This window comes from Lacerta agilis, chromosome 16 (assembly GCF_009819535.1).
Source record: "Lacerta agilis isolate rLacAgi1 chromosome 16, rLacAgi1.pri, whole genome shotgun sequence".
NCBI classification, from domain to species: domain Eukaryota; kingdom Metazoa; phylum Chordata; class Lepidosauria; order Squamata; family Lacertidae; genus Lacerta; species Lacerta agilis.
The window spans coordinates 2357433-2385136 of record NC_046327.1 but is presented as its reverse complement, the minus strand read 5'-3'; the positions used below and the strand labels follow the sequence as shown (position 1 = coordinate 2385136).

Genomic DNA, 27704 nt, shown 5'->3' with positions numbered 1-27704 from the left:
AGAGTCTGAGACACACCCTGAGTTTGCACAGCATGCTTCCGAACATGAATGCACTAGCTGCGATGGGCCCAGGAGTTTGAGGAATAACAATTCAAGGGAAAGCTGTACAGTATAGTCTTGTGCAAATACTATGTGTGGTAAGGCTGAGAGCATAGCAAAGGCAACCTGGCTTAGTTGGGACCAGCAAATACATTTTGCTGCCTGAAGCAGGACAGCAAATTCTACCCCTTGACATGTCAAAGACAATAGTCCCCTGGTTTCCTCAAGTTATTTTGGCATCGGAGGCAGACAGTTCCACAGGTGCCTATCCATGGGAGTAAAAGTGCAACAATAATAAAACGATGAGCAGTTTGCCACCTTTTTAATGGCACCTAGAATGAGCTGCCTAAGGCTGCTGCCTCACTCTGTCCTATGGTAGGGCCAGTTTAGTGTAAAGGGACCCCTGACCATTAGGTCCAGTCGCGGACGACTCTGGGGTTGCGGCGCTCATCTCACTTTACTGGCCGAGGGAGCCAGCGTTCGAGGGAGCAGGGCGGTTCGAATCCCCGCGACAGGGTGAGCTCTTGTTGCTCGGTCCCAGCTCCTGCCCACCTAGCAGTTCGGAAGCACGTCAAAGTGCAAGTAGATAAATAGGTACCGCTCTGGCGGGAAGGTAAACGGTGTTTCCGTGCACTGCTCTGGTTCGCCAGAAGCGGCTTAGTCATGCTGGCCACATGACTCAGAAGCTGTACGCCAGCTCCCTCGGCCAATAAAGCAAGACGAGCGCCGCAACCCCAGAGTCGTCTGCGACTGGACCTAATGGTCAGGGGTCCCTTTACTTTATAGAGTTGGAGATACACTGCAACATTTTGCTGCAGGTTCTACTTATGTGCAACAATTTTCAGTCTGATAGCATTGTTCATGTTTCTGTGCTCTGGAGCTGCAGCCTTGGATGACTTGGCTGTTTGATCTCAGGGTTTCTGCAGTTATTGCTGCTGCTACTACTTCTATATATATATTTAAAAAAACCTCGTCCAAGTGTAATTTCATTCCCATACTTCCTCTTCGAATCCATAGCTATCTTCCCGCACAGCAAGGCATGACATAAGAAACATTTGGCTGCTGGAGGACGTCTGCTTTCATTTCTGGTTTTCCTTCCCTCTTGTACTATCACATAAGGGGGGGGGGATAGCTGTCAACTTTTCCCTTTTCTTGCGAGGAATCCTATTCAGAATAAGGGAATTTCCCTTTTAAAAAGGGAAAGGTTGACAGCTATGGGGGATGGGGAATTGTGCCTGGGATTGAGCACCTGTGAAGCTCTGAGGAACACCTCTGCACTTAAGAGATTCCGTTTTTTAGCACGTCGCATTAGCAGCTTCTGTGCCAAAAGGAAAAATAAATGCTGGGAATGTTTTTTTTTCCCTCCAAACACATTGCTGTGTCCATCATATTGAATTCATTTTCTCTTTGTATCTGCGTTCAGTTCTGTTCTCCCTCTCTGTAGACATTGTGGGGTGGGGTGTGGCGGGGGGAGCGGAGGGTATGGAGATAGGGATCAGAAGACAAAGCTGTGGATGGAGCAGTGGAACTATCTGAGTATTCACAGGGATAGTATATCAGTCCCAGAAGTGTGAGAAACGGGGGGGGGGGGACACTACCATGGTGGGAAGAGAGATGCATCCCCCACTTCCCTCCTACGCCCTTCTGAAGGGGAAACACCTGGGTTGATGTCCCCTTCTTGCAAATAAAAGTGAAAGATTATTTGAAAGATCTGGTGCTTCAGCAATCCAGGCTCTTTCTCTGCATCCACCAAAAGTACTCAGTGTGTTTTTACTACTCCTACTTGTAAAACTAGTCTGGTTTGTGAATTTTTTCTTCCGCAGCAAAGCCTCTGCCTGGTTGGGTCTCTTCCCACCTCGACTCCGCGTTGCCTCCGAATCAGAGGCAGCTTTTCAGAATCCACTTTCTCAAAGTAACGGATAGAGTGCTGATCCTGAGCTCATCTTGTCACGTGCACAGTTCCTGTGGGCTGGTTTCTGGGCTTCAGTGTGAGCTCTCCACTCCTTATCTCTCCAATGCGTGGAAGGCAGCTGAGTCGAGCTGTCAGGGTGCAATAGAGGGGACTAGGTCACCAAACGCATTTCCACTCCCCTCATTGTGTGGGGGGCTAGAATGCCTGGAAAGTTGAGCTGTTCCACTCAAGCACAGTAGATTTCAAGGAATTAGACCTTTCGCCAGGAATGGGCGGGGCTCCTGAAAGACCCCACTGCAGAGTAGCCCTGAGAAAGGATTTGCTAGAGACTTTGATTCAATAGCAATGCAATAATGAGCATGCTTACTCCTAAGTAGCTGGGGGGGGGAGGAAATCAGTGGGGATTATCTCCCAAGTAGGTGTGCATTCCAAGGTTTGTAGGGTATCTTTTGGGGGAATTTGTGGGTTTCGGCTGAAATCCTAAATGCACTTACTGGGGGGGGGGAGGTGGAGTTAAGTGCTGTTGCAGTTGACTTACTTCTGAGACTGCATAGGACTGTGTGTTACTGAAGCATGATTTGGATAGTCAAACTTAATTGAATAAAATCTCTGAGCCGCTACCATTATTGGATCAAAGGCAGCTCCTGTCTTCGCTTCTTTGCCCTTCTCAGCTTGCACATGCACACACATGGCCAGCTCTTATCTGGACCTCTCTCACATAAACACACTGGCATGCACTGATAAAAGGACAGCTTTGCTGACATTTTCTCTAACTTTGGCTTTATGTCAAGACTAAATGGATTGCTTGCTAGGGATTCCAAGCTACTTTGCCTCAAGTCACAAGTAATTCTTCTTTAGCGGTATTCCAGCGGATCACACATGAAAATTGTTATCTCCTCACGCACAAACAAACAACCATCACAGGGTCAAAACGGCGCAATTTGCCGCACACTTTTATTTATGTATGTATTGTCCAGCTTGGCTGAGCCTAGATGAATGAGAGGCAATTCATCAATTGGCCAGACAGACATTATTTCAAATATTGGACCTTAGGAAAGTCTAGACCAGGGTTTCCCAAACTTGGGTCTCCAGCTGTTTTTGGACTGCAACTCCCATAATCCCTAGCTAGCAGGACAGGTCAAGAATGATGGAAACTGTAGCCCAAAAAGTTTGGGAAACCCTGGTCTGGACAATGATATGACTCAGGGCTTACCCACGTCTGTTTGCCCTTCCATTTTCCCTTCCCAAAAACCTGTGGTTTAGCACTGAATCGGAAGGAAAAAAAATGGCAATTGTGTTTTCCATGGACTGCTATTCTCATTTAGCACTAAAGAGCAGGTTTTCAGCAGTAGTGTGAAGGCAGAACCTCTCATGGCACAAGCGGAGGTGTTGGCCAAGCCCTCAGTGAACTGTGTTGCCTTTTGGCTTGAGCAACTTGGCTTTGAAAGGGGCACCTTCACTCTGCTGCTGGCTTTGGTGGAGTCGGACTTTTAAAGTCAAAAGAAGGATACAGCAGAACTTGCAGTGCAGACAGCAAATCTATTTTCACAACAGGGTAAGAAGAACAGGCTATGGCTGTGTTGAGCTTACTGGGTTTTGGAAAAAAAAATTAAAGCTAACATAGAAAGGTTGCTGTTGCTTGCACTTCAGATGACCTGTGGGTAAACATAGACTTTCTATTTTCAGCAGCCCCATTCCATTAAGTTTTTATTAACCATTTTTTTTTTGTACTACAAGGGTAGGCAGCAAAGGTTCCACTGACCTTTCCTAATGTTTGAGGCAGGTAAAATATGCTTGCTAAGAATTTTTTAAAAATGCATTAAAATAGGTTTTCTGTTGGTTTTTCTGAGGCTGTGATAATGCTTTAGTGCGTGAGAATGAAGGGGGGGCTGAGCTGGCATCCAAAATGTATTTTAATTTAAAGTGGTGGGGTGATTGGGATAAAGCGTTTCAAGTATTTGAGTTTGGCACCTAAATTTTTTTCTTCTCTGCCTACAAATGTCAGTTACTGTGGAGAGCTGAGTTGCTCCAGCCAGCACCAAAATGGGTCATCTTAAAAGATAAAAAGTTGGGTGTTGTTGTTTTTTTTGTTTAGTAGATCCTGTGTGATATTTCCTCTCCATTCCTTCCTACTACCTTGCCCCCATCATCTGAGCAATGTGACCACCAAACCCCCCAGTTCCCAGTTCCCACATCCCAACACCCCAACCAAGTGAATATTTCATTCCCCCTCCCAAAGAAAGGTCAAATTCTCATTGTTTGCCAATAAAATATCTCTTTGCCTCCTGCTGTTAAAATGTTGATAACTGTTTTAATGACAAAATAAAATAAAATAAAATTCCTTCCAGCAGCACCTTAGAGACCAACTAAGTTTGTTCTTGGTATGAGCTTTCGTGGGCATGCACACTTCTTCAGATATCCGAAGAAGTGTGCATGCACAGGTATCTGAAGAAGTGTGCGTGCACACGAAAGCTCATACCAAGAACAAACTTAGTTGGTCTCTAAGGTGCTACTGGAAGGAATTTTTTATTTATTTTTTGACTATGGCAGACCAACACGGCTACCTACCTGTAACTGTTTTAATGACAATACAGATGCACGGTCAAATTTCTGAGGAGGCTCACAAGAAAGTCAGTAAACAGCTGGTCTGTAGCCTAATATCTGCAAGAGCAGCTGTTGCTATGGACGTGTAATAAGTGTTTATTTTACAAAGCAACCCTGCATAATTAAAGTGATAGCTTTCCCTTGAAAACAAGGGCATCTGCCTAGCAGCACAGCACACACCAAGTCTGTGAGACGGTAGAGCAGAGCCATAATTGTTTCATATATAGTTGTTCTTCAGGGTTCGTTGGGTTTGAATGTTTTTCTTTTTAGGTGGCCCAAAACCTGGCTTGCAATTTTCCCATGAAGAACTGTTTTCCCTACTTGCTTGGGCACTTCCTCTGCTTTTTTGGTCATGTATGGTTTTTGCCTCCCTCTTCCCCCACCCAGCGGATGACACCGTGGTTGTTATTCCCTACGGAAGTCGACACGTTCGCCTGGTGCTGAAAGGTCCTGATCATCTCTGTGAGTAAAAGTTCACTTTATCGTGGTCTCCGGGTTTTTAATCGCTGTCTTGCTTTAACAGTGCTGTTTAACTGTGTGTTTTGATTGCATATATTTGCAATGGAATGCTTTGCATGAACTTGGTTTTTGCACTATGAAAAAGTACTTCGAAGCCTGTTTCGACAATAATATTCAAATGCTCATAATATGCCGTGGAGCTGTATTTACAAAAAAAACGGCAACAACCCTACAGCTTCTCTACCCCTGGCCCCCTGCCCAATATGAAGGGCAGCCCTATCCTCAAACGCCACTCCCAAGAGGATCATTTAGCTGCACAATTATATGAAGCTATAATTTAACCCATAAATAAAACACCAATTTTCCAGCCAGCTTGATGCAAAGGACCGCTGTAGAAAAGATTGTGCTGGTTGATGAGAATACAGCGAAGGATTCCCTTCTGCTGTGCCGGAGCACCACACTGCTCATGAGCTTAACACATGTTCTTGCTCGTATGTTTTCTTTGGTATTTCTGGATTTTGGAGACACGTGCATTTTGTACCGGCTTGTGCTGTTAAAGGATGTTTGCCCAAAGAAAGCATACCAGTGTCCAAGATAGTGGAGCAGAGATTATGGTTTGCTAAGGGTGGGATGTGAGGAACGCAGATGCACTGGAGATCCCAGAGGAGCATGTGGTATACCATACCACGAGCTCAGCTTAAGATGTCTGAGCGGACTGGCAGCAGATTTGGAAGGCAAATATTCTAACGAGGTCCTGGCTCGTTGAGTCTCCAGTTGGCTTCTTTTTATGAGTTCAAATGAGGGAGCCAAAATCATTGGCAGCCATATATGCTCCTGAGGGCCTAGAGATACAGATTGAATTAGATGAGGAAATACAGAGACGATGATGATGATGATAATAATAATAATAATGTTGTTCAGTCGTTCATTCGTGTCCGACTCTTCCTGACCCCATGGACCAGAGCATGCCAGGCCCTCCTGTCTTCCACTGCCTCCCACAGTTTGGTCAGACTCATGCTAGTTGTTTCAAGAACACTGTCCAACCATCTCATCCTCTGTCGTCCACTTCTCCTTGTGCCTTCCATCTTTCCCAACATCAGGGTCTTTTCTAGGGAGTCTTCTCTTCTCATGAGGTGGCCAAAGTCTTGGAGCCTCAACTTCAGGATCTGTCCTTCTAGTGAGCAATAATAATAATAATAATAATTTATTTATACCCCGCCCATGTGGCTGAGTTTCCCCAGCCATTCTGGGTAGCTCTCAACAGAATATTAAAAATGGAATAAAACATCAAACATTAAAAACTTCCCTAAACAGGGCTGCCTTCAGATGTCTCCTAAAAGTCAGGAAGTTGTTTATTTCCTTGACATCTGATGGGAGGGCGTTCCACAGGGTGGGCGCCACCACCGAGAAGGCCCTCTGCCTGGTTCCCTGTGACCTCACTTCTCACAGGGAGGGAACCACCTCGGAGCTGGACCTCAGTGTCCAGGCTGAATGATGGGGGTGGAGACACTCCTTCAGGTATACAGGACCGAGGCCGTTGGAAAACAAGAGTTCAGAGTACACCCAAATAGAGCTGGTTCACTTGGAGGATAGCATGGTTGAAACATGGGTTGTATCCCCTCCCCGAAGAACAGGTAATTCATGATGAGATGATGCTGGATTTTTAAAGGGGCAACCCCTGTTGTCTTCCTTTAAGCCTTCAATTTCACGCATCTCATGAAGCAGAAGTCTCTGTGTGAGTCATGCAGTCCTTGAGCTGTGTTTCGTGATGACACAGTCAGAAGGTGGGGAATTCACTATAAAAAGTTGGTATTCGTGGTGACAGTAGCATCTAGATCAGCTTAGTTTATTGCCAGTGACACTTTGGATAGTCAAGCAGTGTCCCTTTTACCAGCTGTAAGCACACATACACGGAGGGGGGGGGGGAGAGCCAGGTAATTGAACCAAACAAAATATACTCCAGGGAAGAGATGTTGAAAGCAGATAGAAAGATGCATATTAACTGAATTCATCAGGGCCGTTAAAATGGTGCAGTTCTCCCTTGATTTTCAGGGAACAATATAACATGATTTTCAAGATTCTAGAAAGCCCACAGAAGAAATCTGCAGTAAAATCTCTAAACACAGACCAGGATTAATAGTTTATGGGTGTTTGGCACAGCCGTATAATATTAACTTGTTTACCGAAGGTTCTGCGTGTGTGTAATAATTATCCCACACCCCTCGCCAATCCTACCTAGTGCTATGTGAGGCTATTTAGCAGTCGAGAGAAATGAAAAGCGCAAATATGTGAAATGGAAGATCAGACTGAAAGCGAAACACACACACACACACGCTTTTGCAAGCATGGCTGAGATACCATAAATATTGTGCATCGCGAAGAGTTGTAGAATAGCGGCAGGTCAGCTCCACGTAAGGCAGTGCCTTGGGTGAGTTCTGAATGTAGGGGGGGGGGCAAACAGCTCGAGGACCAACATGACTCCTAAGCAACAGGCAGATGGTGAATGTCATCCTGGAGTAAACTTTACACAAGATCATGATCTTGTCATGTGTTTGCAATAAATGTGTTCTCCTGGCTAGAAACCAGTGTGCTCTGTTATGCTGAGCCTGGTTCAGCTTCGGTAATGTGAAGATACTGAAAGAAATTCCCTAACAAGCCTAGCTGATTGACACCTAAGGCAGTTTTCATTTTGCAGGTCATATTTCTATGCTGCACCGTGACTTGTCATGCCCTTGTCTTATTGCATCATGGATTAAATACCCTGGGGTGGGGTGGGGAATGGGGATGAGTCCTTGGGCACTGAGCCAACAGTTTGGTTCCGTGAGTAATATCTTCCCTGTCCCTGATCCTGTCCATGGCTCTCGCAGCCACTGTTCCTTTATTCCTTCCTTTTTTTGTTCTCCTTTCTCCTCCCTCTGCTGTGCATTTCCATGTTCTCAAAACATGCTGGGTCTAGCAACGCAACCTAAGTCCAAGGAAGGAGTTGGTGCTGGTGAACCAGTTAGGTAATTCGTTTAACTGCCTGGTGCAGAATCATGTGTGTTTTGCACGAAATGTAGAAGGGGATTTTGCATCGCTGTGGAAAATGCATTATTAAAACAGAGTTCATCCTGGCCGACCTGCAGAGCTCTTTTGGCTGGAGCTTTCTGTTCTCCTTGGCTAGCTCTGGAAAAAAAAAAGCCTTTATATATACTTCTATATCTCATTCTGAAAGAGGCCAGGAAGGAGTACAACTTCCTCTTGGAATCTCAGTACACACACAGACACACACACACAGAGAGAGAGAGAGAGAGAGAGAGAGAGAGAGAGAGAGAGAGGGAGACAACACCTTCTTAGTTCTACTGGAAATGTTTCTGGCTCCAAAATAGATAGATAAATAGAAAAAAGAGAGGAGACCAAAATACACTGGAATAAAGTTGAAAAAGATTGTGAACAGAGATGTTCACAAGCATGGACATTAGTGAGGACAACTTAGATGGTTGGCTGCTCCTTATTAACGGAACGAAAATCCATCTCACTCAGTAAAAAATACATTTCCTTCAAACGTAGCATATCTTTGAAATGTGCTTTGACATTCCCGGTATTAATCGTTTTGCTTGCTTGTTTTCTCTCTGCGAGCTGCTGAAACAAGCGCACCCTCCTCTCAAATGTGTTGTGTTTGCCAGATTTAGAAACCAAGACGCTGCAAGGTTTGAAAGGCGAAAACAGTCTCGGCTCTGCAGGTTCATTCCTCGTGGACAATTCTAGCGTGGACTTGCAGACGTTTCCGGACAAAGAGATACTGAGAATGCCTGGCCCCCTCACTGCAGATTTCACTGTCAAGGTGAGAAGCTTCGACTAAACAATGCTGTTCTTTTTAAGGATAGGGGAATGTGTAACAACAGGCAGTTCACTTCAAAAGCAGCGTATCAAAAGGCCACTTATCCTTCCAGCTCTCTGCCAAGATTGAAATAGTGATGGGGTGTCTCCTATAAAATCAGGTGGGAGGAAAGTCCACATTGACCCTCAATGCTCATAGTATTGGGATTAAAGGAGAGGAGTGACTGCCCCTCTGCATGTAGCTATGTACACACCATAAATTTGAAGCACATTTCATTGCCTTCCAACGAATCCTGGGTTGTTGTTGTTGTTTAGTCATTTAGTCATGTCCGACTCTTTGTGACCCCATGGACCAGAGCACGCCAGGCACTCCTGTCTTCCACTGCCTCCCGCAGTTTGGTCAGACTCAAGTTGGTAGCTTCGAGAACACTATCCAACCATCTCGTCCTCTGTCGTGCCCTTCTCCTTGTGCCCTCCATCTTTCCCAACATCGGGGTCTTTTCCAGGGAGTCTTATCTTCTCAGGAGGTGGCCAAAGTACTGGAGCCTCAGCTTCAGGATCTGTCCTTCCAGTGGGCACTCAGGGCTGATTTCTTTGAGAAGGGATAGGTTTGATCTTCTTGCAGTCCATGGGACTCTCAAGAGTCTCCTCCAGCACCAGAATCCAAAAGCATCAATTCTTTGGCGATCAGTCTTCTTTATGGTCCAGCTCTCAATTCCATACATCACTACTGGGAAAGCACACCTTGTCGGCAAGGTGATGTCTCTGCTTTTTAAGATGCTGTCGAGGTTTGTCATCGCTTTTCTCCCAAGAAGCAGGCGTCTTTAAATTTTGTGACTGCTGTCACCATCTGCAGTGATCATGGAGCCCAAGAAAGTAAAATCTCTCACTGCCTGAGAACCAGCTTCAATTCCCAGCACCCTTAACAAACTGCAGTTCCCAGAATTCTTTGGGAGGCAGTGAAATGGGCTTTAAATTTATGTTGCATATGCTGCCTATATCTCTGCTTCTGCGCACCTCTGAGGAATCAGAGCTGTGAGCCTTCCAAAAGGGCTTTCGTTCAGCATTGGGTAGTGGGTGGGTGAGTCGTTAGGAAGATAGCTATGCAAATAGTTGCAAACTTTTATTGGAAATACGTGGTTGCAGGCTACTGCAAGTGCTGCGTGTGTCGTTTCTTAATGAATAAATTGCCAAGTTAAATAGAGTAGAATCAAAGCTCTTAGGGATGGACACATTAATGGAGGAGGCAACCCTTGTGGAAAAGGCAGGTCGGTTATGGGATCCCAGCTAAAATAAGAGCCAGTATAAAATTAAGCTGAAGTGGGCAAATTAGACTCTGATTCAGGCTCGTCATTCACTGGTTTTTATGCTTCTGCAATCTCACAGAAGGTGTAAAATGCATATAAAACTAAACCCCGAGCCTCTCGAGATCAGCAAGGCTGGCTTTGGTCAAGAAGTCATTTGTATAATTTAGGAGTTCTGCTCTGTGCAGTGCTGGCTGTAAGAATCAAGTTGTTTCCTCACATTAATGTTTCTCTATTCTTCCAGGTAATATAAAACACATTGCTGGATGCAGTGTGCACATTCTGTAAGGGAAGGGGGTGAAATTGCAGAGACAAATGTGAGCATTTGGGAATTACAATAAAATAAAATAAAAAACCTTTTTTTTGGGGGGGGGGGAGGTAGGTCAAGAAGGCCTGAAGGATTTCAGCTGTAAAGCTGTAAAAATTGCATTGTGTCCAGGATACCATAAACTTTTCATTGTGGGATACAGTGTCAGAGGGTGTTTGGTGTGAGCTGATCCTGATGACCTTGTGGCAGATGGAAATGGTTACGTGAAAAGCAGAATATGGGATCAAACCGAATTGAAGAAAATAGAACAGAATTAAGTCTGTGGACTTTTTGTGTGTGTGGTACCTGTGTGTGCCCTTCATAACCCTCTCCAGATGTAGCAATCTCTGGTCCAGCTAAGAAAATGTGAAAGATTATTATTATTAAATTTGCATTCCTCACTGTACCTGTATATCTCAGGTTAGTCCACACAAGGTACCAAAAGAGGTGTTTATTAAAAGTGGGGGTGCCAATAGGATTTTCTGGGTCCAGTGCACGGTTTGTGGATTGGGCCCTCCAACCAACATGTAGAAGAGGATACATGTTTGCATGAAGATTGGATATGCTTTGTGTGAGATCAGAAGAAAAATGTGGTGTTTTGAAGGCAGGGCGGGAGGCTCAAAATCACATGGCTATTTGATGATGACTTAGCGAAACTCGATTAATATGTCATGTTGATTAAACCAAACAGTAGCAGGTGTAACCTTAGAACATGCATCTTAGGCCTGGCTACTGTAAACTCCAACGGGCAGGAGTAAATTGATGGGACCCAAAATCCAAATAGTTCTGTTTAGCGACAGGAAGTGAACTTACCTGATTAAAACGGAAAAGAAAAGAAAGATGTGGTCTAACTTTCAGTGTGACTAACTGCCAGAGAGATGTTTCAAATCACCATTTCCTATCGTAGCTTCAAGCGTCAGATTATTTATTACGTTTATCGCAAAGAGCCCTGTTATTTATGGATCTGTGTGAAGTTTGATCAAAGCGGACATATATTAGCTCACGAGGGATTGGAGAGTAGCTGGTGCCTAGGCATACAGTTGTTTTCAGCATCTGCAGTAAACTGATAAATCATTCAGAAACAAGGGGGAAGACATTGATTGCTTGGGGTGCTTCCTTCCTTTCCTCCTTTCCTGGATCATTCATATATACACATATATATATTACATCATGTGGTTTTGATACCAAAGCAATCACAAGGCTAAGTGGACCCATTTGCGTTACTTAAGTTTCCTGACATCGGCAGTGATCCTAAGCAAGTTCATCAGGAAGTCTCTCCAAATTCAGATGCTTATTTCCATATAAAAATGCTTCCATATTAAAAAAAATCACTTACTGGGTCTTGAACATGCCCCGGGAATCCTGAGCTCCTCTCAGCTTCCACTGTGTACCTTCAGATTCAAAAGAAACTTCATTTTTCAAATGTGGGTGGGTGTTAAGTGTGGTTTTGATAAACTGAGCAGGCTATTGCTCTTTAGTATTTTCCATGGTACGATGCATTTAACAGATATATTTAAAACCTGTACTTTCCCTTGAACTTGGGTTTCTGAAACCCATGTTGGGAAGGTCAATAGTGCAACTCACCACAAAAAAATAAAATAAAAAATAGGCAGAACAATTTAGGAACATTGGCGGATATTATTTGTGGTGGTGTAATAATAATGCTCTCCAAGGGCCACTTCCTCTCCTGAGATTATTGTTCATGGGAAAACCTTTGCACATCGCTTGTGGCAAAAAATGTTCAGGCTTTATACTAGACCCCAGTCGTAAGTCAGATACTGATATGCCCAGCTGCTCCCAAATTATTGGCAGACCCTTGGTACTAAATGGTGGTTGGAAACTGGCACGCGTCCCTCCCATCTTGCAATTTCCATCATAGCAAAAGTTAAGTGGGAAGTGACTTTGTTGCTCGTTTCCGTAAGTGCTCTTCAAAGAGTTATCCCTAGTAATGAAGCTGATAATTGCGCGGACAGGCGGAGTCCCCCAAACCCTAGGCGACCCCCGAGCGGAATAATGACACAAGACAACGTGCTATGGGATTAAAATTGGCCACAACTTTATTAAGATTCAGATGTAGGGAGACCTTGGCTCAGGCATTGGGCGTTTATCCTTCCCAGCCCCCAGCCGGGGATCTGGGAAACTGCAGGGTTATCCAGAATGTCTGGGGATTGGGCTAGCTCTGGAGAACATACGTTCAAGCAGATAGCCCACCCCCCCACCCCGTTTGCCACCACTGGTGGGGGAGAGCAATGACAACCTCTCGGCGTATGGACAATGCCTCTCCCCAATACCCCTTTAACGGGGAACCCTGTTATCACCGCCACACTGGGGGTGTGCAGAGTCACCGCCCCACGCCCCCCCCCCAATTTAGGAAGATTAACATGCAGAGACAGCCCCTTAATCCATTTTACTAATTCACAACGGAAGTAAGCACCACTCTGTTTTGAGAGGCACCGCGAGTCAGAATGTGGAATTGAGAAGAGATGCTTCCCTTTTCAACGTGGAGACACGGCTTCCTGGCTTGTGGATTCTCCCCCAGCTTTTTAGAGGTAGTCCAAAGTTTTAAAATGGGTGTGTGTGCAGGCAGGATAGAGCATTTAGCTTTCAGCACAATCAACATGTGTGCCTAGTCAACAGCTGATACTGCCTGCGGGCTGCAGAACCCAGGTCTAACCTCTTGTCAAACAAAATTCTGACAACACGGTAATCATAACAGTCTCTTCTCCTCCCAAGGCCTATGCAGCTTTTATGAAACAATAAACACTCTTTTTTTTTTACTGATTTCTTTTGCCTCCTTCACCTAGTAATGTTATTTTTCCATGTGTGATTAGTTGCAGTGTATTCCTGGCTGTCTGAATAACTTCCCACTTATTTCAGGAGATCGATCTGCATCTGCCTTTTCTCTGTGTCAGAGAAGACAGATAATCAAGCAGACAACACAACAAGAATCCTTGGGGGATCTGGGTTGTTATGTCTTCCCAACTTGGGATGTGGAACCTACTCAACCCTTTCAACTAGTCCCTGCGCAATCTCTCTCCTCATTTATCACGCTCTGGCTAGGACCTCACACACGAGACCTTTCAGGTTCAAGCAACGTAGTTGGTCCTTCTCTCTCTCTCTCTCTCTCTCTCTCTCTCTCTCTCTCAGCTACAAAAGCTTTCGTTGCTGCGCATTCCAGTAAGAGATTTCAAATAGCATCTAGCGTGATACCATTCTGGTTCCCAAGAGTCAACAGGGCTTTTTAAGTTCAGATCCATACTTGATTAATGTACCACCCTACTTCAAGGAATTGGACATCCTGTTCATGGCATGTTCAACAAAATGATATTAATCCATACAAGAGGCCTCCTCCATTGCCCAGGGAACCTATATTGCTACAGCTGTTTATATATATATATATATTTTCCAATGGGGAATTTACATCAGTGTTTATCTTGATTTTTAAAAGACCAGCTTTCCCTCAGCAGAGTGCAACTCTTATATCTTTCAACGTATCCTGAAGCATTTCTGCCCTGGTTCCCCCATTCCCCCCCCCAGCTAAAATGCTATTTTATTAGTACTTACATTCCTCTTACTTCCTGAAGAAATAAGTAATCCAAATATAACGCAATTGGCTTTGTATCTGTCCCTCACCCCACTCTGTGGGAATACATTTTTAAGGTGCTCCTGCACCTGTTTGTTTATGTTTATTTTAAGGTAACCTTCCGCGCTAGGAAGGAAGGGCAAAGGATCCAGCAGAGAGTTTGCTGCATGGATCCCTCCGTGTTTGGGCAAAGCGCGCCAATTTAGCCAATATAACGGTCAGTTGATAGTTTCCCGCCCAGAAACTGGCTTAGAGACAAGGTTGTGATTGGTTCCTGTAAATGTTGTGACGATGTTTGATTTCTTAATAAATAGCCTCCGCTCTCTGTAGCGTGTGTGGAGAACGCGTGAGACAAGCCACAGAGAACATCAGTGCGGGACAAGCCAGAGAGAAACCGAAAGTAAAACCAGCCACACAGAGCAGTTGAGAGCTTCTTCACCATTGACTGCAGTCTCTTAGTTTTTATTTCTTTTATTTCAAAAGCTTTTATTTGGCCTTCTAAGTTTTGGCCGCTACCTAGCTTAGCCTATCTTTCTATCCGGAGACCTCCGGAATCTCCGGAACCTTCAGATACCTGCAGAAAACCTTCGGAAACCTTCAGTAACCTTCAGAACTCACGACAACTACCTTCAGATCATAGCCAGCGGACCCTTTCACGACGCAGTGGGAGCAGGAACTCCGGGATTACTGGTTGTCCCATCTGCTGGCTATCCCCACCCCACTCGTCGCTGGCAGTGCACTTCCCCTGTGCCAACTTCCCTGTTGCCTTCCATTTCCCCCCTTTACTGCTAGGGAAATGGAAAAGTGCATTTAGGATTCGCAGCCTGCCTAATATACTTTGATACGCACGCCTTGTTTAATACTTCTGTATATACATTTTGACATAGTTCCAGCAGAAGGTGTAACATGTTTCTCTTGCTCTGAATATTATCAGCCATGTTTTTTTATTATATTTTGTGAACTGTACAGGTGTTTGATACCTGTGCTACATACCTCTCAACTTTACCTGCAGCGTTTCTCCTTTTCAGATCCGTTACGCTGGTGCTGCCGACAGTACGGTTCAGTTCATTTTCTACCAACCGATTATTCACCGGTGGAGAGAAACCGATTTCTTTCCTTGTTCCGCTTCCTGTGGTGGAGGTAATAAATTTAACCTTGTTTATAGCGTTTTGCATTCTGTACCAATATACATAAGGCTAAGTTGTTGTTGCTTAAAAAAAATGGGAATGAGTTTCGCCCATTCTGAATTAACTCTTGTTGACTCTTCATCTTGGAATGGATTTCAACTGTTAGGAACTGCTTGGGGTGGGGGGAGGAATGCTGATTTGTATCTGATTAGTACTTCTGTACAGTACAGCTACGTCTAGGAAAGGTGCCTGGAAAATGCCATTCACACCCAATTAGCATGGGAGCTGATTTGCTGCATCTTAGTTCCCCCAGGAAAAAGACTTGTTTGTTTTGTCCCAGAATTGCAACTTTTTCAAGAAGTGGCTTCTGCTGCCAACCAGAGAGGGGAGGGGAATTTGCCTTATGACAATGATGCCGAGTGCCCAAACTGCAACCCAAAACCTACTTATTTATTGCAAAGTGCCAACGCGGCAATTTAACCTGAATACGGAGGTTTTAGTTCAGGAAAAAAACAACTCGTGCATTAACATCTTTTGCCTTAAAAGAGAAACACAATGGGAGAGCTTTCAATGATACAAACCACTTTTTATTGAGAGGTAAAAGTTTGCATTTGGCATGCTTTTCGCTGTCGTATGCATGCTGATAATTTGTCCAACCTTGGCTCATACTTTGTAAGCTGCCGGATGATCTGTTCTAGAGAGATAGTTGCAAAAACTAAGATACTGGGAGTGATATTTCCTCAGTTTCCCTTCAAGAAACTCTTTTCTTTCAGTTTCACCAAGTTGGGCAACACTTTTGTGGTTGGTGTCAAAGTGCCATTGGACCCTTGATGTGTGACACAAAACACTTTCATTGCACAGAAGACGTAGCACTTTCCCATTGCGTTCAATCACTCCAAATGACTCTTGGAATGATCTTCCACTCTCTGTTCTTGCTTCCCCCCCCCCCCTGTATTCCTTTTTGGGTGTTCCAGACTTGGAGTCTACAAACACACACACACACACACACACACACACACACACACACACACGATTAAAAAAATGAAGCACCCAATACAAATCTATCCCTGTGTCTGTGTCACGACGATGATCCTCGAGTCCTCTGGCTTTCTAGTAACAAACTCTGGCGAACTTGGTGCTGGGGAGACGGCGCACATGCCCACAGAGAGGGCTCTGAGTGCCCCCTCTGGCACACGTGCCATAGGTTCGCCACCACTGCCTTATGAGATCCCTCCACCCCCAAAATATTGCAGTTTTCTCTTCTCTGCACACGTCCTGCCTCCCTATGCAGTATGGGCTCCACTAGTTCAAGGGGCTAAGTAGAAATTGGGGGCAGGAAGCCCTTTCAATTGCCCTTGGGCTCTCCTTTTTTGCCTGCTTCATGCTGCAGCGAGTCTTGTTTGGAGTAGCGCTGTTTATTTGGTTTAATGGGCAATTAGCCTGGGCAAGAGTTAAGGGGTAATCAAATGAGGCAGTGCTGGGTTAAGGATGCTCTGAGTCACCTTTTGCTCTGCTGGGGTAATTGGAGGCGCCCTTATTCTTGACATGAATCCTGGGGTGAGCGCTGAACCACACCACAGTGTTCATGCCAGTGTGGTGTAGTGGTTAAGAGTGGTGGACTCATAATCTGGTGAACCGGGTTCGCTTCCCCGCTCCTCCACATGCAGCTGCTGGGTGACCTTGGGCTAGTCACACTTCTTGAAGTCTCTCAGCCCCACTCACCTCACAGAGTGTTTGTTGTGGGGGAGGAAGGGGAAGGAGAATCTTAGCCGCTTTGAGGCTCCTTCGGGTAGTGATAAAGCGGGATATCAAATCCAAACTCCTCTTCATCTTCTTCATGCGGACTCCAGATTTCCAGGGTCTTCAGAGCATGAGGAAGGTTTCCTTCCCATTCTTTTCTCCAACTGCATCACAGGCAAGGCCTCTCAACCTTCCCATGGGTCGTGAGGGAGTTTTAACTCTCAGGGAGCTTCCCTTTTGACGTGGTCAATCAGCTTGTTGGTTTGCAGATCCTCGAATTTGGTTATGTTTCAATAAATATAACCTTTCCCCAAGTTGCTGCTGTGTGAATCTTTTCCCAGGTGTGCTTGCAAAAAAACCCTGCATCTCATTTGCAGCGTTATCTGTCCCAAGGGAAGTGTATTTCTGTGGAGGATAATTATAGAAGGTGGTTCATGGCTATTTATAACTCCAGTGTGGTCCACAAGGATGCATCAATACCGCTGATTAATGACTTGCTTTTCACTCTTATACTGTAAACCATCTCTCCTTCCCAGATTACTTATCTGTTTAGAAAGTCAGTTCCTGTATCCTAAGTTAAATATAGAGATAGATATATATGCATGTTCTGAAAGTATTTGCAGTTGCCAAAGAAGGACTGAAGTCATGGCTTTCACTAATTTCAGAAATGTTCAATATGAATCTGAGGAAACATCTCACAAAGCTTTTCTACCTTCAGACTATGTGCATGGCACAATGACTCTGGGACATTCCAGGTTTACAAGGATGCATATCAGCCACATTCTGCCCATTTCACCCCTACGTGTTTTCCAAATAATCTTGAAAGTACAACTACTGAAAGCAGCAGCTAAAAAAGCCAATGCAATTCTGGGCTGCATCAATAGGAGTATAGCGTCTAGATCAAGGGAAGTAATAGTATCACTATATTCTGCTCTGGTCAGACCTCACCTGGAATACTGTGTCCAGTTCTGGGCACCACAGTTCAAGAAGGATACTAACAAGCTGGAACGTGTCCAGAAGAGGGCAACCAAAATGGTCAAAGGCCTGGAAACAATGCCTTATGAGGAACGGCTTAGGGAGCTGGGTATGTTTAGCCTGGAAAAGAGAAGGTTAAGGGGTGATATGATAGCCATGTTCAAATATATAAAAGGATGTCATATAGATGAGGGTGAAAGGTTGTTTTCTGCTGCTCCAGAGAAGCGGACACAGAGCAATGGATTCAAACTACAAGAAAGAAGATTCCACCTAAACATTAGGAAGAACTTCCTGACAGTGAGAGCTGTTCAGCAGTGGGATTTGCTGCCAAGGAGTGTGGTGGAGTCTCCTTCTTTGGAGGTCTTTAAGTGGAGGCTTGACAGCCATCTGTCAGGAATGCTTTGATGGTGTTTCCTGCTTGGCAGGGGGTTGGACTGGATGACCCTTGTGGTCTCTTCCAACTCTGATTCTATAAAAGGATTCATTTGTCTAGCTGCTCCTTTTACAGAAAAATGGACCTAAATTTCACCCGATAGGTGAAGTTTGCAGGCTGTTTATTTAATTTTTTGCATACTTTTTGGAGCTATCTTTTTGTTTTTGCTTTTAATATATCCAGCATGTGCTTTTGATTCCATAACTCATCATCGGCTCTGCAACTTGCTTGGAGGAAGAGATCTAGTTTATTGGACGGAGTAAGGCAAATGAAAGGGGAAAGTTAACAACTTGCCGTGTGATACTGGGTCCTACGTATGTGATACGGGCATACTGAATCCTAGTGGCACTGGGAAGAAGCCTGCCTCTTCCCCTTGCCTCTTCAATGATTTCCAGACAATTTCATTAAAGGAATTGTCACAGTGACTTGTCATGAAAGCCTCCAGGGGAGTTATGCAATCTTTGTGGTCAAGGATAGCAGCACCTAGAGAGAACTGGCATCTGGTTAATTGAAATTAGGTCACAACAGTTGATACTCCCATAAGGGAAATTACAGAGGGAAAGGGAGGAAATGCACAGAAGGAGACTCATAATGCAGAATGCAAAAGCTGGACTTTAAGGGAAAAGATAAATCAACCCGAAAGATACGAGCAGTCAGGGGAAGTTTGCACTTTGCTTTTAATACTTCATCATTTTAGATTTCTGTAGCACCAAGCTTAAGAATCCGAGGTCCCGTTATACAGAAATCGGCCTAGGGCATTAACCCTCTATAAAAGAGAACCGTATAATATTGCAGTTGACATCAGCATGGAGCTAACCAAGAAGAGGCAAAGGGAATCAATTTCCTCCTGATCCAAAACACCCACCCACCCCACTCACACAGGAAACCAAAGATTACCACCAATCTTTAGCCAACCACAAATGAACAATCAAACCCTACACCGATCGCGACCTCTCACTGCCAAAGAAACACAAGCAAACAACAGAGAACCAACACAGGCGACGCTGATACCAAATCCTACATATATTAAGGAAAATAGAAACATCATCTCCCCACCCCACCCTCCCACCCATCCCACCCACTTCCTTCCCCCCCCTAATGTCTCAATAACTAAAATTGATCTGTAAAAATGGTTTATGGAAAAATACGAGAGACATTACGCACACTTTGTAAACCAAGAAAATCTTTAATAATAATAAAAAATACTCCCCAAAAAAGAGAAGCAAGGGCCAACAACAGGCATTCTATAAACTTCTTGTTCCTCTCAAGGAAACTGCCATCGACAGTATCCACCGACCTTTGTTAACTCTGAATTATACTTTATATACAGCAGTGACTTTGAATTAAATGAAATCCCCAGAATAAAACAATAGCTGGGAAGCTGATACTTTCGAATGTTTCTTTTCGAAAGGCTTCGGCAATAGGTGAAATCCAATACTGCTGTTACACTTGCAGAATAGCTGTTGATCCAGCGAAGGTGTCTGTCAATGTAAGAGAAAGGGAAGCAATTCTTGCCAGTTTCCCCATTGCAGGACGCAGAACTCCCTGGAAACCCGTTTCAGAGGGTTTGGGGGGACCCTCTGAAACTTTGTGGGAGGGAGTCAAGGGCCTGCAGGGAAAGGAGAATAAGAGAAAACCATCTATTCTCTTCCATTAGGGATTGACTCTTGTGGATCAGCAGCCATTTCATGAGCGGAATAGCAAAACAGGATCCCACCTATTGTCTTGATAAATTGTTCAGGCCTCAAGATATGCGACAATGTAATAGTTAAGGTTATTTTAGGGAAGCGGACCACCTGTCCTCTTTTAATTGTGTGTGCGCAAATAATTATTGGGGGAAGGTGTTTACATGAAATTTTTCACAGACAGCTGAGAAATGAACAGTGACTTCCAGTCACATTTTTTGGAAACCACCTGAAGGGAAGCCGCTTACGGTGGCTGTCACGATTGTATGCAGGTGAGAAAGGACTTGAGCATCTTCTCCACGGCTGCTTCTCCTCTCTAAATAATTTCCCAAAGCTGCATTTCATACCTTTTAAAAAAAACGCCATCACGACTCAGCCACGTAGGTTGGTTAATTTGTACGTAGCCTCTTAGCTCTAGTGATGCATGTGACCAAAAGAGAAACGAATGTTTGGAACAAACCTATATTCACATTCTTAAGATGCACTTACAAGGTCTTTTCAGGCTAGCAAGTACATTCTGGTTAGTATTTTAGCCCGGCATCGCAAACCTTAAAACTGAAAGTTAATTCAGAGTTCTGTAGTTGTCTTTGTCTTTTCTGAGTCTAGATTTTTTTTAAGGTTACCAGCTGACTTCTGCCGAGTGCTATGACCTGAGAAGCAATAGAGTGGTCTCTGACCAGTACTGCCACTACTACCCTGAGAACATTAAGCCAAAGCCCAAACTTCAGGAGTGCAACCTGGACCCTTGCCCTGCCAGGTAAGTCTGTTCAAGATTTTGAGATAGTTTACACTGAGCAAAATCAAACCAGTTTATTTATTGTTTAGATATTGAGAGGATTGCAAATAGCTTGTTATCCAGCCCGCATGTACAAATTAATGTAACCACATTGATAGAAACATCTAATTTTTGAGCTAAATGTGATGGACAACTCTTGAAAGAGTTGTTAATGTAGCTTATGTCTCTGAGTAGGCATGTTTTCTTAGGATTGCACTGAAAAGTGGGATATTCAAAGTAATTTAGTTATACACTTGGAAATTATATTTATTGAATATATATATATATGAGAGAGAGAGACAAATCAACAGCATACTGTACATGCCCTTATGTTGTCAAAAGTTTAAGAAAGGATGAAGTCACTGAAAACTGAAAATATGCTCATTTTAGGACGGTGAAGGAGCTCCACAGTTAAAAGTTACTATATATGCTTTTTAGGGATGGCTACCTGAAAAAAACAAACTAATTCACAACTTTGCAATTGCCCCAGTTTTGAAAGGTCTTCTTCCAGTCATCATGAAGCTGCATTTTCAGAAAAATATAATTTTCTTTTGAGCAAGGTTGTGGGGGGGGGGGATATATCTGAGGAAACATTTCTGGAGAAATGCCCATCCCATATCACTGGCATTTATCCACAACTTTATCAACGAGGGGAAGATTTGTTGGTTTGTGTTTTCATCTATTTGAATCCTGACCCAACTCAATGTGATTTTCAGAAGGTTTTTCCTATTTTATAGAACCATTCAGCTATTAAAGCTGTAATCCTGTGCACATTTATGTGGGAATAAATCTTCTAGAGCACAATGGGACTTGCTGTTGAGTAAACATGCATTAGAATTTACTGTCAGTCAGACTGGTTCCACCCCCCCCCACCATATATTGTTTTCAAAGGAGGCACAGATGTGTTCATTTGTCTACTAATATCCAAGAGACACACCTTGTCATTAAAACGATTACAGTGACAACAAGTGTTTCTGAGAGTTGAAAGGAGAAAAATACTGATAGCAGTAGAACGATAACATAGATGAAATTCCAGCCACCTTGTATTATTGAAGGTTATATTTTCTGATTTGAAAAGGGCACTTCATGAAAATTAAGTATTGACCAGAGCTTTATTGCTTGTCACCTTTGACCTTTGATTAAATGTTCCCACTCCCTCTGTTGGGAACCTTATGGTGTGTTTTTGGTTTTTTAAAAAAATTAATTGCCAACACAGAAAAATATTGAGAATTGGGTCTTGTTAGAGCAGGGGAGAAACAGACTTCAGGCTTGATGGATCTACTTTGGGTTTGATTGTGTTGTTGTTGTTGTTGTTGCTGCTGCTGTTGCTGCTAGAACCTCAAGGTCTAGCTGCCAGAATCAGATACGAAAGACATGCGGTTACTCTGAGCTTAGGAATTTGTCTCCAGTACCTGACCTGAGCTCACAGCTTTTTAACACAAAAGTCCACTTCTGATAACTTTCTTTAACTCAGCCAGGGGTGCCATCTAGGAAGGGCTGAGGAGCCTAGGCCCCCCAAAAAAACAAATAAAATAAGAGCTCTGAGAATACAGTGAGCAGGGCATTTAAGATTCAGTAATATTAAAGAAAGGGACGCACGTGGCGCTGTGGTCTAAACCACTGAGCCTAGGGCTTGCCGATCAGAAGGTCAGCGGTTTGAATCCCCGCAATGATGGGGTGAGCTCCCGTTGCTCGGTCCCTGCTCCTGCCAACCTAGCAGTTCAAAAGCACGTCAAAGTGCAAGTAGATAAATAGGTACCGCTCTGGCGGGAAGGTAAGCGGTGTTTCCGTGTGCTGCTCTGGTTCGCCAGAAGCGGCTTAGTCCTGCTGGCCACATGACCCGGAGGCTGTATGCCGGCTCCCTCGGCCAGTAACGTGAGATGAGTGCCATAACCCCAGAGTTGTCCGCGACTGGACCCAACAGTCAGGGGTCCCTTCACCTTTACCTTAATGTTAAACATTTGCCTGAAAAGGATAAGCAATATGGAAAGAGATTGCACAACGTAGAAGTTAACAATTAAGGCAGAATTGGCCTCCAGCAAAGAACATGACACCAACCAGATTTATAATAAACCGTAGCACTAACTGGAGCAAGCAAAGCAAACCTGTGCATTCCTCTGCTTTCCTCCTGTTGCATCGTAATCGGCTAGCTATGGCCTGCCTGAGATATTGGTTGCATATAGCATGATAGCTCTGTGCTCTGGCCTGCCCAGAGCTACAAAAACAGACATTATTGAGCACTAGATACGACTGATGGGCTGCATACAGGTACAACCCGGTGTCTACATGTTGTGCCAGCCTGAATCATCAGGGTAAACAGAAAAGTGCAGCTCCACAAATTTGCAAGTTGCAGTGTACCATAAGCAGAGGGGATGGGGAGACACGCGGCAAGCAGCTCAAAATGTCAGTGGTGCCTGCAAAATAAAGATTAAACATGCCTAGGTATTTATTTTTGCCATTCATTTTTAAATATTTACCTTTCTTGATGTTTATCATATTAAAGCTCACACATGCCATTTGTTTCTGGGAATTGATTTCAAAGCTGTTTTCCAGTGTGTTTTCTATATATATAAATAGAGAGAGGACACTGCATATACATAACTGTTAAGACAGGTGGCTGCATGGTGCGTGCATCTCAAAAGAAAGAGAAAAATAACTTCTGGGCAGATGTCAGGGAAGTCATTTTTGCTCTTATACAAGACGGATCAATGTGAGGCTGCTGACGTACAGATCCTGAAGGGCAGAGGAGTCCTTTAGATGCAAGAGTCTTCCAGAATGGGACCTACCAGAATGAAGTTGGCTTAGTCGGAAATGTGACTGTAGTATAGGTAAAGGTAAAGGACCCCTCACAGTTAAGTCCAGTCGTGTCCGACTCTGAGGTTGTGGCACTCATCTCGCTTTAATGGCCGAGGGAGCCGGCGTACAGCTTCCGGGTCATATGGCCAGCATGACTAAGCCGCTTCTGGCGAACCAGAGCAGTGCACGGAAACGTCGTTTACCTTCCCGCCGGAGCGGTACCTATTTATCTACTTGCACTTTGACATGCTTTCAAACTGCTAGGTTGGCAGGAGCTGGGACCGAGCAACGGGAGCTCACCTCGCCGCGGGGATTCGAACCGCCGACCTTCTGATCGGCAAGCCCTAGGCTCTGTGGTTTAACCCGCTGTGGGTTAAAACATTTCTCATAATTGCATTTCCTCTTTAATAGGCTGATCAGGTCTACTGGGGCAACCAATAGCAAAGGCCCCAGTGTTTTATTCTTTTGCTTAGGTATTTATTTTTATATTTATTCAGCAGCGTAGTGTGAGCTCCTGGCACGGGTGCGCCAGAGGGGTGCGCATGCACCAGGGGGGAGGGGCACGGAGGGAGAAGGAGCATGATGCGGCATCCCAGTTCTTGCTGCTGACCCCGCCAGAGCAACCCTGCCCCGTGAGCAGGGCCACGTTGTGCCGCCTGCCCAAGGAGGACTCCAGCCTGCACTTGGCAGCACTCAATATATATATATAATTAAATACTAATATATTAAATATGTAATTTAATTACAGTGGTACCTCGGGTTGTGCACTCAATTTGTTCCGGGGTGCCATTTGCAGCCCGAACAGTGTGCAACCCGGGCGGCGCTTCTGCGCATACACGGACCGCATGGACATGCACAGAAGCGTCCGCGCTCCGTGTTGCACTTCGGGGTTAGAGGAGTACGCAACACGGAGGGTGCGCAACACGGGGTATGACTGTATTTAATATATATTAATGGATTAAATTTAATATATTTAATTATTTAAGAAATTTAGTAAGCGAACAGATTGTGCACTTTCGTTAACAATGCATGCATGACACAAAAGAATATAGTTTTTTTTAAGGCTTTAAGATGGGCTGCCAAAGAAGGACCATGGGCTGAACTGCCCTGATCTAGGCGATTGCAATGAGCAGAATCACTTTAGCTAGATAAAAAGAATTGAGAATATGCATGGTTGATGTGATAAATCATTGTATATAATTTTCCTCCATCATATATATATGCGCACAAACTTTTCTTTTTTGGTGGACAGGGAGGAGGCGAGTGGGGGCTGTTCTGCTCCAACACAACTAGCCTTTGCGAAGCTTCCGTATCTGGTTTCTCTTGGAGGCAATATATATATCCTCCCCAGGGGAACCTGCTTTAAAAGAGCACTGCAGAATAGCCCCACCCCAGCTAATTGGTTTAATTAATCCATTTTCACCAATATTAAGAATAAGCTTGATCTGAGTGGGTTTCACACGTGTGTACACTATCCATCTTTCTCGCTCTTCGCACTGCAGGCTATAGACAGGCGCCTGGGAGGTTTCGTATGATAGGCAAATCACCTGGTTTTTTCCTTTTCACGTTAATTACAGCCTTTATTCTGATGTTACTTAACTGTGCATACCTTTTAACACCCAGGACGACACTCCGTTACCCACCCTTTCTCTGCTTGTCCTAACAAAGTAATCGTGTGCCTTTATTTCAAATTCCTTCCATTGTACAGACAATGCTGAATAAATTCCACCGGCACATTTGACAAACGAAAATGATTCCTTCTAGCCTTTACATGCATAGGTTTGGTTCATCCATTTCCTGCTCCCCCACCTCCCCGCTGAGTATCCATATTTGGCACAATCACGATGGCAGAGAGCAGACATTTGACCCACAAAAGACCAATGACTGCAGTCACCAAAAAAAGATGGCGCTTCTTGCTTGGTCACCACTGCAAAGCAGAGTTGGGAACGTGGGATTTGTAGTGGAGAAGCAATGGGGGGGGTATGCAATGTACTTGTGCCTGACCCTTTCCCCTGAATTCCTCACAGCCAGTTTTCCTCCATATGGGTTCTTGCGTTTGTGCTGGAAACACAGTCCAGTGGGAAAGTGACTGAAAGGATGACTTTTGGAAATGACAGAGATGAAAAGAGGTGCAGGGGGAAAGGCTAGCAAGCACAACCCACAACTGTTCTCCTGCTGTGTCAAAGCCCCAAGCCACCCCCATGAGAATAAAGACACAAGGACACAGAATTTTAGGTTAATGCTAATGGGCAAAATTTAGGCCACAACTTTATTGGTTACAGAGTGCAAGCGGTATTGGCTTAGGCATTGGCATCAACAGACTATATCTGACTCCTACCCGCCTTGCAGGGAGTCTGGTAAGGGTAAACCACCAGTAGGGGGAGCCCCGCCAATGTGGATCGACTTCGAGCATCCCCTGTGTTTCCGCTGGGGTCATGGCATGGCCCTAGCCCCTCCCCGGGCTTTGGATGAGATCCACACACCCCAGATTCCTTTAACGGAATACCCTTGAGCATGGAGGGGCAGGTGATGGCCGCACACCACTCTCCCCCACATTGCTATTCCAATGCCTAACCGCCAAACCTTATGAAGTATTGACGATTGCTAGGAGGTAGGCGAAAACCAAGTGGCCAGTGCCAATTGGCCAAGTGGAAAAATTCCTACCAGGCCCCTCAACTGCGACCAGCCCGTAGCAAGGCCAATGACTCAACCCGAACAAAGGGCGTTAGCTCCGTGACGCGAGGCTGAAAAGGGCCGATTCAGCGCCGCGCTGTGGTTTAAATTGGTCCTGGCCACGCCCCCCAAGCCGCCTGATTGGCCGCTTGGCTAACTGCCGTGGCCGGGCTTCCCCAGCGTAAGACGGGACACAGTCCCGCCCCCCCATGCTGAGGGGGGAGGCTTGGCTCACCCGCAACGCGTCCCCGCAAAGAGGTGGAGCCGATTTGCAGAAAAGCAGCATCTGTAACAGGCCTTCTGTAATCTGTAATCTGCCTTCCAGATTGATTTCTGCTGCTTAATTATCGACTGGCAGTCTGAGGTCTCGTGAGGGAGCTCACTTGCCTTATGAATCTCAGTTGCGGGGCAGCTAGCACAGCAGAACGCATTCTACCGCTAACCGAGACTGCTGAAGGCTCCTACCTTGCAGGCATGGACAAAGAGGCCCTTCCCGTACACACAGTGCGCCAAAATACTTGTCTCATTGCTCTTCTGGTCACGAATTTAGTGGAAACAGGAATACAGATTTACTGTGATATTTGCCTCATAATTGCTATCTATTTAAATACTTTTCAGCAACGTGATGACAGAATAAGAGCAAGGCAGTTAAGAAATTTCCAGCGTAAGCTGCCAATTTGAAATGAACTGAAAAGACCTCTCTAATTAGTTAAGAAAACATCCTGTCAGGACTCTCTTCCAGCTTTGCGTCCTTATCCGTAATGCAGCCTAATGCGTAAGACCCTTCCTCCTCAGACTTGCTGAAAGAGGCTCAAACCCCAACAGAGGGGAGCAGCTGGGGGGTGTGTGCGTAGGTTGATCTTGAACAGACAGCCACAGAAGAAGGGGTTAAGCACCTCATTTCCTCTTGCTTTTCTTCTGCTTGGAAAACTGTGGCCTCCCAGGACTGCTTCTGCCTAAGAAAAAGTCATTGAGCTCTCATACACATTTGGGTGTAAGTAACATCTGGGGTGTACTGGGGCTTCCAAATGAAGAATATGGAAGCACAGAGTGGGTCCGTGTTGAGTAGCCCTGGACTGTGTGCATGCATCCCTTGAGGTCCATCTGTATAACACAAAACATCTGCAGCGAGGGGGTCTAGTTGTATGTGTAGAGTTTTTTCCCTGGACTCTGCAACCCTGACCTTTCAAAAATGCTGCTGCAGGCCTGCGTTTAAGAGCCCCACCAAGGAGCAGGGTACAGTATATAACCTGTTGTTGCTGCACCTGGATGGAGCCTAAAGTCAGGGTTCAACACACAGCACACAAAGATGAGCCGCTCTGTTTTAAATGTATTTCTGAGGCTCCTTAACCATTCGTCACGTGCCCAGTGGTCCGGATGCTGCCTTGAAGGAAATTTGTGGCATCTCACTGCTCAGGTAGTTCTGCAAACTTGGGTTTGTTGGCCTTTACTGAATTAGGCTCTGGGCTCTTG

General features: G+C 44.9%; 1 protein-coding gene across 1 annotated transcript in view; it reads left to right on the top strand.

The window, feature by feature from the left end:
• The window catches only part of ADAMTSL1 (ADAMTS like 1), a 447514-nt gene that overhangs the window by 302727 nt on the left and 117083 nt on the right, over positions 1 to 27704 (top strand). The window contains exons 7-10 of the mRNA XM_033173001.1: positions 4943 to 5017; positions 8680 to 8837; positions 15056 to 15167; positions 20606 to 20744. Of these exons, the coding sequence (XP_033028892.1) occupies positions 4943 to 5017; positions 8680 to 8837; positions 15056 to 15167; positions 20606 to 20744 (484 nt within the window). The remainder of the gene's footprint in view (positions 1 to 4942; positions 5018 to 8679; positions 8838 to 15055; positions 15168 to 20605; positions 20745 to 27704) is intronic.